This window comes from Pelecanus crispus, chromosome 1 (genome assembly GCF_030463565.1).
Source record: "Pelecanus crispus isolate bPelCri1 chromosome 1, bPelCri1.pri, whole genome shotgun sequence".
NCBI classification, from domain to species: Eukaryota; Metazoa; Chordata; class Aves; order Pelecaniformes; family Pelecanidae; genus Pelecanus; species Pelecanus crispus.
The window spans coordinates 62,781,860-62,798,285 of NC_134643.1; the positions used below are offsets into that span (position 1 = coordinate 62,781,860).

General features: G+C 39.9%; 1 protein-coding gene across 1 annotated transcript in view; it reads left to right on the top strand.

Moving 5' to 3' along the window:
• The first annotated feature begins 244 nt into the window (after nucleotides 1–244).
• ALDH1L2 (aldehyde dehydrogenase 1 family member L2) overlaps nucleotides 245–16,426 on the top strand; it is a 35,448-nt gene continuing 19,266 nt past the window's right edge. The window contains 8 exon segments of the mRNA XM_075706069.1: nucleotides 245–313; nucleotides 315–413; nucleotides 6,348–6,489; nucleotides 8,690–8,924; nucleotides 12,391–12,556; nucleotides 13,399–13,500; nucleotides 15,061–15,150; nucleotides 16,223–16,357. Coding sequence (XP_075562184.1) covers nucleotides 245–313; nucleotides 315–413; nucleotides 6,348–6,489; nucleotides 8,690–8,924; nucleotides 12,391–12,556; nucleotides 13,399–13,500; nucleotides 15,061–15,150; nucleotides 16,223–16,357 — 1,038 coding nt within the window.

Below are 16,426 nucleotides of genomic sequence, written 5' to 3' on the forward strand. Positions count from 1 at the left end.
CTCTGCCGCCTCCGAGGCCCTGACCGGGGGGGGGCAGAGGCGCTTGCCTGGCTCCCCGCCCCCTCGGCGGGGCTGCGCGCCCCCCGCGACCCCCGGCGCCGGGGCCGGTCCCGCCGTGCGGCCGCCAAGGGGACAGGGACGGGGGCGGGGGCGGGGGTGGGGGCGGCAGGTGCGGGGCTTCCCCCCTCCGCCCGCCGCGCCGGTCCCCGTGGGCCCGAGCGGGGGCGCGCCGCCGCGGCCGCGGATGCCTGCGCTGGCGGGGCGCCAGCGGCATCGGCGCGGGTTGCATCAGACGAGGCGGGCCGCCGCGGCCGCCGTGCCGGCTGGGTCTTCGCCCGGGGGGCCCGGCGGCGCCCCGCAAGATGCTGCGGACACCCCCCCGGCTGCTGCGGACGATCTGCACGACGGCCGCGGTGAGTAGTGTCGGGCGGGCAGCGGGGGACGTGGCCCCCCCCCCCCCCGCGCCGTGCCGCGCCGTGCGGTGGGCGAGCGGCGGGGGCCGCTCCTCGGCGTGCCGCCCCGGTCGGAGGGCAGGCAGGGGCCGAGCGAGGAGGGGGAAGCGGCATCAGGAGCGATGGGGCATTGTCCCTGCCGGGGTTTTAGTAAAGCCCGTACAGGCGCGGGAAGGTGAGGAGGGCTCGGGAGAGGGCTCGGTGCGGGTGCAGAAGCAGCATCTTGCCCGGCTGGTCTGCGAGCGGGATCGCAGCCATCATCTGGACGCTGCATCTTGCAGGGATGTGCCTGGAGGCTGCAGGGAACAGGCACCAGCGATGCTGCGATAGTCCCCGGTAATCGTGTGTCGAGAACAATGTGAGTGTGGCTGTTCCCTGCCTCCCTCACGCTGGATTTGCCCTGGGAGAAGCTGAAGGTTGCCTTCTCAGTTAGGAAGGACCGTGCCCGTTCCCGGTGCCGGAGAGAAGCCCCACGCTTTGGCCGAGGAGGAGCGTGGAGTTTGTGACCTTCTCACCGCCGGTTCCTAGCTCTGGGGTGGCGGCTTGCTTGGGGTTGAAGTTGATGGCCTAAATTCCTCTGCACCCCATGGTTTAGTTTCTTACAGCTGTGTGCATTTGTTCCGAGCTATTCTTTATGTCCTGTTAAATATATAGACTGCAGAACTCCTGCAAGTAACCGCTCCCCGAAAGCCTTGCCCAGTCCAAATTGTCCAGATGTGTAGGTCTGGCAAGCTGAATAAGGCTGGGAGAAGATTTTTTTCTTTCCTAAAGACTGTTCTTTGTTTCATGTTTGACCGCTTGGTTTAGCGTGAGGACAGCAGTCCTACTAAGGTATCTACATGGAAGGGGTTAGAATAAAGATATTTCACAGAAGCTTTTTGGAAATGCAGTCAGCAGTGCCAAAAAATGAGTATGAAGGACTGATGGGAACGCATTGCCCATAGATGTGTAGATGGGAGGGGAGGCTCTACGAGAGCTTTCTATTTGGAGGCACTGGAATTTAGCACATGTAGGGGGATCCTCAATAGAAATAAACTTGCAGTACTGGTTTTCAAAGGCGGCATAATCCTACATGCATTTTAAAAAAGATGTAACATATTAAAATATTTACTAGCATCACTAAATTATTATATAGAATAAATAAAATATTGTAATCTCTTCGATAGTAAGCTTCATAACCAGAGTAGCAGTTACTAAATGTTAACCTTCAGGAAATCTGATTGGAAACTTATAACCAATTGAATGTTAGACACACATACAAAAGAGGCAGTAACAGAAAATTATTTTTATCTATGAAATAAATATTCTCCTATGGATAGGTTTTGTAACATTAGACTCTTCTAGGAGAAGAAATTGTAGCTCTTGAACTTGTCTTCTGTTTTTAGGAACTAGAACTTGACAAGATAGTTACCAGCCTTTGTCAGGCTGCTTCTCTCTGCAGTGCTTAATTCTATTTATTAGTTTTATTTTTGGTTAGGTGTTTTGGAGGAAAAAAGGAACCATAATGGAAGCAAGCATTAAAACTACTGTATATCTTTTAATGAGCCATTGTAAAATAAATTCCAGTACTGTATCAGCAGATGATATGGCCAGAACTTTTAAATAGGGAAGTTAAACTTAAATCTGCGCTTTCATATTGAGGCAGTGAAAAAAAAGTGGACTTTCAGACAAGTTGAGCATTCAAGATAAGACTGCTTGTACAAGTAGTTCTCAGGTTTTATGCTCCTTACCTTTATCTTATTTTCTTCATCCAAATTGGGAGCACTTGAGTCAGGGAAACAGAATTAATACTAATCTGTATTACAATATAAGCAAAATAGAAGGTTAGAGAAGAAATTACAAGTTCAGACAATGAAAACAACAGAATTGCAGTAGAGTGAGCACCAACTTCTAAATTCTTATCTTTTGGTAGCACTGTCATAACTACTACATTATCCTATGATTACTAAAGTAATAAAAGAAAGGCCAGATCTCTCTAAGCCACCTGAGCTGCGTTGTTTGTCATAGCTAGGAACTAGGTAATCTTATGAAAGTACAGCAAAAAATCCACTCTGATACTACATGACCGTTAACCTTCCCATGCATCTGTTAATGAATGTTGTATGTCCGTAGTCAGCCAGGCAACTGCAAAAGAAACCTAATATAGCCTCTTAACATTGCTGACAGAAACAATAAAAAGTTTATTCATTGTATGTGTTAGTGATAATGATCCAGTATCCATCTAGCGGATTATTCAAGAACAAGGTTGTTTTACTGTTCTTCAGTGACCTGCCTTTCTACAGCTTCTTGATGAACACTAGTAATGGTATGCTGGCCAAAATGTGCCATTACTGTAAGAAAGAAAACACCAAACCTCTTTTCATTTCTGTGTAATCTTATAGAACTTTCCATTTCAATTGGGTGTTATGTCCACATTAAATTCTTCTGAAAGGATTTCGCACTTTCACAGGCCTAACTCATCTTACATAAAAATGCTGGAGGAGAATTTCCAAAATAAGACACGGGGTGGCTATAAGATCTCATACAGTTGCTCAACTGTCATTTTTCAAATAAGACAAAAATGAATGATTGAATTTGTGGTCTGATCATGCAAGCCCTTCCACATATGGGATTTCTTTTCTTTTTTTTTTCACTCAGTAGAAATCCTGTGCATGGCCGATTTGTGGGTTTGGCTCCTGCTTTCTCCTGGTGACAGTGTATGCATTAACACGCTACAAGCAAATTGACATGTCTAAGCCAGATGTTAATAGAAATCACGCAATACACATGTACCATTCATTGGAGAAGTAACTCAAGAATCACCAGTCATAGCACAATTACCAGATCCATCTTGCAGTTGAAATCAGTCTCCTGAGGAACTTTCTGTAAGTGTGAGACAGCAGAGCTGATTTGCTGCCAGGCTAATCTTTTTGTGCACTACAATGAAGAAATGGGCTAAGACTAAGGCCAGTCTGCAATCTTCTCAATTTTGCCAGTTTTATTTTTTTGTTCCTTTGGAGTCTGTGTTCTCTGTTTACTTCTCACCATTTCTTGACTCATTTCCACAACGAGCATAAATTAAGCACGTGTAGCTTTACTAAAACTGTGTTGATTTACAGCAACTTATGATTTGGAACTGAAACTGGTATGCAGTTCCATGTAATATGAGAATCAGATTTATTGACAGGGAAACATGAACTAAAAGTTAAGTTTAGGAATAGAGGATGCATATGTTATTAACACTTTGTGAATAAGTGGAGAAAAAGTAGCTCTTAAAGTGGCGATAAATTTGGACTGAAAATTACAAGAAGATTGTATCAGAAGTATCAGAAAAGCAACAGAGTACAGCAGTGAGTAAAAGTACATTAAAATGGAGGTCAGATAAATTTACAAAAGCAATCATATGACATGATGGCTTGTGATGGCAGAAGACAAGATTTGTTAGCTAAGGAGATCCCTTCCAGTCTTGAGTTCTTATTGAGAGATGTTAACAGAAGTACAAAAGTAGAATAAGTAACTCTCATCTGGACTATCTTGAACGTTTCTTCAATGTGCTAGTTAGGCTACCACTGTAAATTAGCACTGTACAGAAATCAGAGGATTTCATACCATGCCAAACATGTTCAGAGATCCGGCAGGTTCATCTTTCTCCAACTTGCCTGCTATAGTTAAAATAATTGAGAGATTAGGAAAATCTGATGACTGCTTTTTATAATGCAGCAACATTTCTGCTGTAAAAGCAAAGGTATCAGTCACAAAGCATTGGTAATGAGATCTGCTTGCATCCATTGGGCCTTGATAGACAAAGATTGCAAGGATAAGTTGTGCTCATTGTGATTCAGAACAAAGTCTTGTCTTTATTAAGAAGGAAATAGTGGACATATTTTAGGCATTACTGCCAACAGTGCAGCATGTTAGGAATATTACCATCATCAGCCTCACAGATGTTTTTTACCAGCCAACTATAACAATCTGATTTTGCAAGAGCCTGAGTTATGTCCATCTTTGCATCTTACTGCTTGTTACTACTGCAGTTGCACTAGTGCTGACTAATGCTGTAATACAGGGACAGTTTTACTACGGAGTTTCATTCTGAGGGAAAATACTGTCTCTGGACAAAGAGCTATTTCCTATTGTTTTATATAAAAAACAAAAAGCACACTTCAATATTCTTCTAATGGAACTTACCATTTCATGACTCCCTTTTCTGAGGCTAGCTGCACCACTAAAATGTAATTTGAAAACAGCAACGTACATCTGTAATATTTCAGCTGTGAAATTAATTGCAATTAAATGGATTTATGGTTTTGAGTAACCTGTTTTTCAGAACATTTCTGTTTCTCATAGAATTTGTCATATGATCTAATGGGCAGTCCAGACCATTTGGTTTCCAATCAATAACCCACTTAGTCAAGATATCCTCATGTCCCAGCCACTGTAAGAAAGGTAAAAGAGGAGGGAGGAGGAAAACATACGAGTGCCAACATACAGAACAAATGCCAGTGGTTAAGATATTCAAACAGTGCTTTGATTCCTCTTTATCATTCTGAGCTTATGGCACCTGATGGATCATTCAAAAAAAATGGAAGACAAAGTCCAGCTGGGAAAGATGAAGTTAGGAATAAAGGTGGGGAGTATGTGGATTTATTTTCTACCTTTTGTTCAGGCCTCCTAAGAGGAGAGATCTTTAATGGTATTCTAGGAATAGTTTCTACTAGATTCAGCTTTGGGGCGGGTTAAGTTTTCTGTTTATTCAGTCTGGACCTTTCCAGGTCCAGACCAGACCAGGTCTGCTAGACCATTTGTTTTTTGAAGGTTTCCAGTTTTCAGTTTCCAGAAGCTGATGAAAAATGCAAAGGCATTGCTTATAGGGACAGTTCCACCCTTCTGCCAGTGCCTGTATGCTCATTCCTGCTCCCGTGCTGGACTTGCATTAGGACTTGTGGCAGTGCAATGAACTAGATTAGTGAATAGATCTAGTTAAGAAGCAGCTGCATTTTGTCAGGTTGATGCCTCCCTACCTCCGTACCCTAATCCAGTTCTTCCGGCTACAGGAATACTGGTTCTGGGATAAAGGAGGTGTTAGAGGCGAGGGACTGGAGGTACGGTGGGAGAGAAGCACAACAGTTCCCTAAATCCAAAGGGACTCTGAAGGAATTAGGCATTTTCTCAGGGTGCAAGCACTTGGATAACATAGCAGGACTTTATATCCTGATATCACAGTAGTGTTGTGATTCTAACTGTCCTAAAAATAAAAAGTTGGGAGAGTTATTGGCACCTACTCAATCTGAAGAAGCTTAAAAGCATGTGTCCAGTGTACTGTGATGCAAATGCAGAAGGCAGTGGAAGTCAAACAAAGGAACCTGGCAGTATTTCCTTGTAGGAGGATCAAATGGATGATCATTACCTTTAACTTGACAGGAACAATGCAAGCTTGTCTTCTTTAGCCTACACATATTAACCAAAAATAATATGCCACCATTTAATTATAGGGATTTAGAAGGCATGTTCCAGGCACCTAAGTTATGCCTAGAAAAAGTGTTTTATGTATCTGTTTCAAAAAACGTATTTTCATTTCTTATATTAGTTCTGACTATGAATAAGATCATACATCCAGTTATGCCTTTTGTAACAAGCAGTGGGTCTGTCTAACGAAAATACTGGGAAAGTAGTATGAACATCAGTGACAGTATCAGATGATACTTTTATGTTAAGTGTGTTCTCTCTGAGTTGTACGTTGCCTGTCATTAATCTCAAAAAATTGATTATTATGCCTTCAAAGGTGATTGGGGTAAAAAGACTATTCCATTTTAAATCGAAATGGACATTGATCAAGAAGGAGCAAGAGAGAAATGTAAGCAACAATGTATTTTCTTTGCATCCTAGAACATGGCTTGTTTTAATTCTTTTTACCAGGTTTATCAACATAAGCTAAAGCTAGCCCTTATAGGTCAAAGTATTTTTGGACAAGAAGTTTATAACAAGCTGAGAAAAGAGGGCCATAAAGTCGTGGGAGTATTCACAGTGCCTGACAAGAATGGACAAGCTGATCCTTTGGGTAAGTGTAACCTTAATTCACATGTTAAAATTACAGGCACACATAACAAACTTGCTTTTTCGTGAGAAGGTGATATCTATATGGGAATGACTTGCATATATTGCCTTTATTACACTAGATTCAGAACAAGAACTATGCTTTAACAAACACAAGTCCCAGAACTGGTTTAACCTTGTTAGTCAGTATTTAAAAGTTGTTTCTAACCATACAGGGCCATACATTATGATATTTGAAAAATAAATTAATCTAGATACCTTATTTGAATGTACATCCTAGAGGTGATCATCCTGAACTAGATCTGTGTCTTAAAGCAAATAGCTGCTGAGCCTGTACTCAAGCACAAACGTCTGTCACCTCTTTGCTGTCTGGGACACTCAAGGCACGAAGCCAAGACAGTTTATCCCTGGCTTTCTGCCCTTTCTGACAAGCTTGCATGCAGCAGAGTACCTGCAGAGCCTATTTCTCTTCCACCTGGACTATGGAAAACCTATTGAAAAGGGTAGAGGAGGCTTTGCTCTCCCTTTTCGCATTGGCAAGATGCATAAGGATTTTCTAGACTTCCTAAAGAAACATTTGTTGCCTAATAGATATTCAGAATTGTCCTCATACAGCAGAACCTAGTGTGACAAAGAGGCTACTTTGGAATTATCTGAACTGTAACTTTTTTTTTCAGTGGCACAAAAATAGTGAGTTAATATGATTAGCAAATAGAAGGGCCAGAATGGAATATACCTTTATGGATAATCAGAAATTAAAACTACATTCCATGAGTTGTCTTAAGTCTTTTTTTTTTTTTTTTTTTTTGGTCAGGTCCTGACATGTTTTCACAAAATTCTTATGAGGGAAAAATTAAACATAAGTTTTGCTTACCTGGGCTATGGCACTCCCAAACTAGCATATAGTTCTCAAGTTTATTATATTCTGTAACTCTACCTCATTAAAAGATTTAATCACACTTTGGAAGAATTAGAGGAGGCAGCTATTAGTTTAGAAAAAGACAATTTGACTATCCAGCTCTGGAAGTATACCATAATACTTGGTTACATTATATGAACTATTGTTGTACAGTTATTACACTAGCAGATGTAACTAAGCAAATCTTCCACTGATTTCAATCATATATTTATTTTAACTAAACTATAGAATTAGTTTATTGCTCTTCTAATGAAAAAAAGAAATTACTAGGTACTTCGTTGCTTTTTACTTCCAAGTGATTCAAACAGCTTAAGTCTCAAGTGAAATTTGCTAATGTTTCTATATCCTCAGAGGGCTAGGATTTTTATTTCTAAAAGCAATTGTAGTACACGCTAACATCCATGGAATGATATTTAAGTAAGTATTTACTTAAGACCTAGGTTAATAGGCTAAAGATATGTCAGGTCAAACTCAAGATCCAATTTCAGAAGTGAAGAAGAGAAAGAAAAGTACAAAAATGTGTTTAGAAATATAAATCAAATTAGGTGAATCTTCCATACCTCTTCTTGTTTTCCCTTTTCTTCCTATTACACATACAAGTCAACAGAGTAGAGTTTGTCTCCACTATCCTACTCTCTGTGATGAGTTATTAAGCAGTTGTGCAATAGAATTTATTAAACACCTAAAAATTCCCTCTGCAATTAATGTGGTTGTTTTTTCTTACCTTTGAGCCTAATTTTGGGTGTAGCTGTGTCTCTCACAGATAAATGGAAGCATATCCAGAAGGCATCAGTAAACAGAATTTTGAAGAAATTACTGAAGGCCTCTAGCATCTGAAATCTTTTGCACCACATGGCAAAATGCTGCTGACTTGAGTGAATCTTAGTTGTACGTAGTCATATTCACATACAAATTGCTGATGTGGAAAACTAAGTTCTGCTAAAACAAACCTGTTGCAGGCAAATGTAATGACCGGACAGGAAATGAAAGTGTCACTGTTAAATAGTCAATAGCATTCATCATTCTTTTCTGCCTTCACTGGTGCTTATTAGCTGAGTCATGAGTGGACTTAAAGCTGAGAATGACATAAGCTGTAGGAATGAGAATCAAAGACAGAATTAATAAAATATATCCAATCATAAAGGTTTTTAAGCAACACACAGAACAGTATGAAGGGCACTCTGTAATCATACACTTGATGATCTACTGGAGTTGTCATGCAATATCTCTCTGAATTTTTAACACAAAATGTGAGTTAAAAAAGAATATTGTTCTTGCCCCTCAGCACTGGCAGCGGAGAAGGACGGCATTCCTGTTTTTAAGTTCCCCAGATGGAGAGCTAAAGGCAAGCCTATCCAGGAAGTAGTTGAAGCCTACAAATCAGTTGGAGCAGAGCTAAACGTCCTTCCGTTCTGTACACAGTTCATCCCCATGGATGTTATTGACTGTCCAAAACATGGCTCAATTATTTACCATCCATCCATCCTACCACGCCACCGCGGAGCTTCTGCAATCAACTGGTGAGTTTTGTTCATCTAAACTACATGTATGTGACGTTAGGCTGTTGGTCTGTACCCATTATTCATGTAAATGCTAGCACAGTTCTGCTGAGTTCCAACTGCCCTGAAGGATCTTCTCTGAAGCAGCTGAGTATTTGGTTCATGAATTGCACTTCATACCTAAGATTCATTATGGTTTCCAGTGCAAGTGCAGCTGTTATTCTGGGAAGATCAGTGATGTGATCTGTACATTCATATAATTTACTCACACAGGCAAATCAGCAATCTGCAGTTTTCATAGTCAGGACACCGCCCTCCTAGCTCGTCCCCACAAACACTAGATTACTGTCACAACAGAGCTGGATGCAGAGCCTAAGATTTCACAGAAGGGAAGGGAAGGGAGAAGAGAGAAGCAAATCTACAAGAATAAAACCTTATCTTACTGTCTTACTAAGCAATGCATAGCTAGATTCAAAATGTTACTGTGGAAGAACTACACTGCAATAATGACCACAGTAGGCTCAGATGTAGCATTCTTGTGACAACAGAAATGCCATTATCACAGTGTTTAAATTCAATAAGAAATTGTCTAAATATGAAGAAACAATTTTAAAAGAGTCTTACAGGTGGTGTGATGATTATCGGAAGACACAATGTTGTAGATTCAAAGTAAAGGCGTATTTTGGTGTTTTGTGGGGTTTTTTTAAATCCTTAGTGGAAAAAATGCTAAGCTGAAGTCCTTAAACAGAGGAGTAAAGGAGACTATTAGAGACATAAGGAAATCCTTCAAAAAGTGGTTGTGTCCAAGTGAGTAAAATAAAAAAGAGTATAAACTCTGGCAAATTAGATGTAAAATGAGAGAAAGGCAGTCCAGAAAAGAAATAGGGAACCAGCTTTTAAAGGCATAAAATTGAATAATAACCATTTTCTCAAATGCATTCAAGGTGGGAGGTATATAGGGTGATATAGGTGTTTGATATAAAAAAGGTGCTTATCAGAGAGAACACCATAGTAGAAAATCTGTATTGGTATTCAGGAGGGAGGAGCTTAAGATGTTACCACCATACAGCCCTTCTTTGTGTAGGTAGGTCAGAGTGAGAACAATTCTCTTGAGCTGAACTGTGAGTAGAAGAGATTTTAGATAAACCGATGAATGAATAATAATCTCTTCTCGGGACCAGGGGACGTTTAAGCAAAGGTTCTGCAGGTTTCTGTTCCTTCAGATTGTGTTGGTGTAGGAGACTGGAAAACAGCAAGAGCAATACCAGTTTTAAACAAGCTCAGAGGAAAAACCAGGAAACTATAGACCGGTCATTCTGATTTCAATCTGTAGTAAAGAATACAGTTTCTACACAAATGGGTAAATGTGACAATGTGAAAGTGAGATTAAGAAAACTGGTGGTCAAATTCAAAGTTAAAAAATACAAGATAATGTACATAAGAGGGAAAAAACCTAACTATATGTAAGCAGCAATACAATGTAAGCTCTTGTTACTCAGAAAAGAGACCATGAGAGGATCTTAAATACTGTCTGCATCTCAATTAGGACATGAAGGAGCTAGAAATGCTTCAGAAAAGGCTAAGAAAGATGATCAAAGGTATAGAACAGTTTCCACATGATGGGAGAGCAATCTAGGAGTCTTCAGACTGGAAAAGAGGTCATTGGGAAGGATATATGCCAGCAGTGTATTAAGCCATGAAAAACATGGGAAGATGAATAAGCAGCGATTGCTCATTCTTAATCAAAAGTTAGGGGGCAAAAGAGATCAGGTAGTAGGATTTGACTAAAAAAGGAGGTACTTTTACTCCATGCAGTCTGTTATTAAACTGTGGAACTGCACATCTAGAAAGCTCTAGAAGGATCTTTTGTGGAGGAAAAGTTCATCAAGATCTATTCCACAGGAAGATGTAGATATAAACTCTCTTTCAGGAAGTTTCTGAGGTGAAGGTTTCTAGAAACGGGAATGTATCCCAAAGGTGTATCTCCAAGTCTTGCCCTATTGTGCGTATTCCTTCAGTAAGCACCTGCTCCTGCCCTTCTCAGGTAAAGACTGTCGTCCTAAGACCTAGGATTTGGCCTTGATTTGGCCTTGGCTGACCATTCTTGTGTTTCACCCTCAGACCCCTTGCTCTCATCACAACTTCTGTCATCTGTTGTGGCTACAGCCCTGGTGCTGATCAGACCCTTTCCCCCCACAGTATGACCAAGAAAGCCTGCAGGAATTAGGCATGGCTAAAGGGGCACCAGGCACAAACAAGGGTCCTGGGCCTCTGAGAGTTCCTCACTCCATCCTTTGTTATCAGCACCTGTCTGCGGAGGGAGCTGTCACCTATTCAACATCAAGGACATTTGCCCACGGTACCTTCTTCTCCTCCAGCCATGCAGAGGACATGCATTTCTCACCAGGGTGTTCTTTCGGCATTTGTACATAATGTAAAACAGAAGGGATGCTGCTTACATGTGTGAAAGATATGATACAGCCAAACTTCTGCAAGCTTTTGCTTTTATGAACCCGCCAACTTGCCCAGTTGTCTTCAGAGCTTGTCCCCCGTTCTGCACAAATGTGTGTTCTACTCCTTTTAATAATACAGTTTTCAGTGCTTACAATTAATAGTGATTTTTCATGTCTATAAGCCAGATCTCAGATGATCCTGTTATGACATGGACTGCCAAGGGTATACTTACATGAGCTATGTCTTACAGAAAATGGCATTGGTGTCTGCATGCAGACAAACAGTTAAAAGCGTGTAGGAAAGATATATGTATCTCCATTTCTGGCTGCTCCTTTAAACACACTTCTGTTTGATTTTATATCATTCTGAGGCACGTGCAACTCCAAAGGAGAACTGGAAATCTGAGTGGCTGAAGTTCCCTTCAGATTCAGAGGCAGATCCCGAGCTGAAGTAAATCAGCATAAGTCTATTGTAAGCAGTGCTACGTTCATTCAAAGCAGCTGAGAATCTGGCTGGATATAAATTCCCTTAATAACTTTTCCTTAAACAGTTGCCTATCCGTCATTTTCCACTCTGAGTTTAGCTCTTTTTCAGCTGTGGGACAACTGTATTTCCCTTGCTGACCTACAGATAAGTTGTGAGGCTTAGCTAATTACAGTAAACTATGAATTATTCAGATAACATGCTGTCTAGATGCTTCCATCTTTCAAATTATGTCATAACTATTGCACACCTATTGCTCTGTGCGTCTTGCCACTAATAATATTTTAAAAACAATTATCACAATGAACTGTTTGATAGACACCCTGGATTCAGTTGCAGCATTTCTGATGTCACTATGTGGAAACCACACATCAGCAGTATCAAAACTGGGTTTCTGACTATGAAATGAGCAATGAAACTAGTACTAAAGATGGTTAGGATTTTCTTTTCCATCTACCTAAAGCAAATGAATGTGTAACAGATGGGTTGATATCCCTGACTACTTTCATACTGTCTGTATTTACTGTAAGGTTTTTGGTTTTATGTCCAGGACTTTAATTCAAGGAGATAAGAAAGCAGGATTTACTATTTTTTGGGCTGATGATGGTTTGGACACTGGACCAATACTTCTGCAGCGAGAATGTGATGTTGGCCAAAACGATACTGTGGATGACCTGTATAACCGGTTTCTCTTCCCAGAAGGAATAAAGGCTATGGTATGTTTAGCTGTACCAATTATCAATATTTTAAAAGGAAAAGAAAAGCATCTGCTGGAGTTTGAAAATAAATTAAATATAGACAAGATGCGTACATTTGGAACGACAGAGCTTGTGGTGCTCAGCCGAATCCTAGACTTCAGTGGAGCAGTGGTGTTTCACGACAGCTGAGGAGGTGGCCTCAGAATATTTCTTGCTGGCAGAGGGCAGAGCATATCCTGTTTCCACAGAGGGCAAGAAGTTGGATTTGTATGGAATGTAGCTCTTTCCACAGACTTCTTGAATGTTTTTACAAGGTTAAAATATTTTACAGGCTCAGAGATAACAGAAAGTTAGGGGTGAGGTTGAAAAAAAAAAAGGGAATGGTGTTTTAAATTCAGAGCCCTGGTGGATTGGCTTTGGATTTTGTATGCTTCTCCTTTTTTATTTTGTTTTAAATGAAGAAAAGAAAATGCATAAAAAATGCTCAGCATGGATCATTACAGAAGTTTTTTCTTTCTTCATTTAAATGCAGAGAAATAACTTTTTGCAGAAAGAAAAAGGAAAGAGCTGAATGCAGTCATACAGAGCCACATTCTGGTCCTGCAAAATTTAAATAGCTGCTATATGTTTGGTGACTAGGTGGTCCCATCAAATTTCTGAGGCTATTTCTTTTGTCAAAGAAGTTTAAGCATATTTGTATGTTAATCCATGCAGCATTGGTCCCCTCGATTTTGGAAATCCTAGGTTTTAAAAATAAACCAGTTCCCCTTATGGCAGAAAGTCATAAGCTGTCGTTCACAGTATGACTGAGGAAAAAAGGTGAACCAAGCTAACATTAAATCTGTTACTTTTTCACTTAGGTGGAAGCTGTGCATCTAATTGCTGATGGTAAGGCCCCTCGTATACCTCAGCCTAAAGAAGGGGCAACATATGAAGGGATCCAGAAAAAAGAAAATGCAGAGGTAGTGTTAAATAACACTGTGTTTTGTGCATATCACTGGAAAAGTTGTTATTAACTCAGATTACAATAGTAGTGATATCAAGTTAACATGCATTTTAACTCAGTTGGTTCCCCGCCTCTTATTCCTGGGGTAACTCCAAGGATGCATGTAACGGAGCCCCAAGTTCAGTTTCTATTCCCTTTCAGCAGTTACATATATTTAGAAACTTTATGTCCTACTTGCGGTCATCTACACACAGCTAGATGGCAGCTGCACCTTCACTGGATTCTTAATATATTACCATACTTTTAAATACAGCATTGAATGGAGATAGCTCTCTTTGTTTACCAACAGTCCATGCTAAATTCTCTGTCAGAAATAGATTTGGTGTTAGGAGAAGCAAGTGTTGGCACCAGGAAAAAAAAATTACAGGTCACATAAACAAACAACAGAGAAAAAAATTATTTAAACACCCATATAAGAATTATATAAGCACCCCCACTGTGTTAGCTGGATCTTCTTTGTGTTTGGGAGCTCACCATAAAATGATAGTGAATGCTGCCTGTAATACCTTCTTTTCCTTTTCTAGACCAATGCAAAAATTAAAATAATAATAATAATAATAATTCCAACAAGTTCAGTCACTTGTCCATGGTGAATGTAGTCTTTTCCACCTGAAATATTGTACATGATGCTTTTTATCATATTTCAATTCCTGACTTACCTTAGAAACAAATAGGTTTGCATAAGGATATTTTTATTTATACCTTTAATATAATATATAAGGAGCTTCCTTGGAGTGAACTAGCTTAACCTCCTTGCTGTGAAACTATTCTCATTGGCTTATAACTTGCTTCTAGATATTCGTGGTGCTTAAACTACGAAGGATGCTGGGTACCTGAGTTTTGTTATTTAATAGCTATTCTGATACTTTATTTAATTCATTTTGTACATATACTCACAATACTGCAAAAATAAAGGAATACATTTTCACTGGTGTTATGTATTACATACACATGACATTCTTTACAAAATATTATTTCCATTTTCCTCAAAGTCTTTCAGGAATTGCAAGTTGTAGTAGGGATTCCATTTATGAAACAACTTATAAAATGTTAGTAAATGATTAGAAAGTATTTTAATAAAAGCTTGTAGATTTATTAAAGAACTTAGGATCCAAGCAATAAGTAGATCATTTTCAGCAGAATGTGATACCCCAGACATACACTTATACTGTGCTTATTAAATTTGTTAATCATAGTATTAATTATTTATGAATGAACACCTAGTAGCAAGAGTTATATTTTCATTATGTTAGTGTGGGACAGAGAATCTATGAAAAGATATAGGCTGTACAGAACACAGAAGTGCTAAGAGCATCCCATTTGATAGGTCTTTAATGATTAGCTACCTGGAGATCACTGATCTTCCTTTATTAGACCAGACCCTTTCTGTGTTCTTAAATAAATGAACAGTTGAAAGAGAAGGGTGAAGAATTTGTAACTCTTATATAGGGAAACATTACTAACTTGATTTATAACTAAACAGAGAAGAATTAGCTAGCATGTCTTGATTTCCTAGATCTCCTGGGACCAACCTGCAGCAGCTTTGCACAATTGGATTCGAGGGCATGATAAAGTGCCTGGAGCATGGGCAACAATAGATGGCCAGGTATGTTCTGAAAACCAGAAGAATATTCTTCTTTTCTATACCCACTTTTTGACCTTTTTTATTATATAACTAAAGGTGTCTGCATACAGGTGAATACAAGTGAGAGTTACATTGGAGTAGCTCTCATTTGATGACTATGTTTTGTAGGTATCTAGAACAGGCACCTAAACAAATGTACAGAACACAGTGGTTAAGATTTTTTTTATGACAGATCCATTTAATTCAAAGAAAGATAAGAGCAATATCTGAAAAAAAAAATTGGGCATGGTACAAAGCAATAAGTAAGAAGGGTAGAACCAGACTGCAGCAGTCATTTGGGGAAGTAGGCATGCATTACAGTATAATGCAACCCATGCTGTACAGTGGGCAACATCACAGTATTAAGAGCAAAACGAAACACTGTGAGCTGCTAAAATAACAAAGGAGGTTTTATTTTAAAGAGATTTGGGCCTAGATCATTTGCAGAAATAAATATATCTCATTTTATCCAAAACCAGCTACTTCCTTTCAACGTATTAAAAGTACTATACATTTGATCCACATTGTACTTGCATAAAGTATTTTAAAAATCACATTATCTTTCCTGGCTGTGATGCCCAGGTTTTGTTACTTAACTATTAGCCATCTGCTGGTAGGCTGCTCCAAAAAGCCTGGTTCTGCCCTAATATCCAGGAACTGTTGCTGATTTGAGAGCCCAGGAAGAACAGAAGAGCCCAAGAGAAGCAGTGTTCAGCACTGCCAGCCTGGGAGCAGAGCAGGACTCCACCAGTCACAGTCAGGCTTCTGCTGGCCTCTCACTTCAGGCATGCACTGACAAAAGCTGCTTCCCTTTCTGCACTGGTTCCAGAATGCACATTGTTACAACTAAGCAGCTTTGCAGGTTGAGGCAGCTTGCAATGTTTTACATGTCCTGGGTTTTAAAGATACAGAAATAATGTTGTAACACATTTTCCATGTGTAGGTATTAATATTTTATTTATGTTATGTTAAAGCTTCAAAATAGTGTCATTTCATTATTAGAATTTTAGAGCATATTTAGCATTTGTGCACTTTTAATCCTGTTTATTTTTAGGTGGTTACTTTTTATGGGTCGTCATTGCTTGATGCTTCAGTGCCTGCTGGACAAGAGCTGGCAATAAAAGGTGCTTCAAGACCTGGACTTGTAACCAAGAATGGTCTAGTCGTTTTTGGTAATGATGGGAAGATGGTAAGTGCTCACCCTGGCAAACATGAGCATGGGTGGAATAACTTTAGCAAGAAGTGCAAGTAGTGTGGA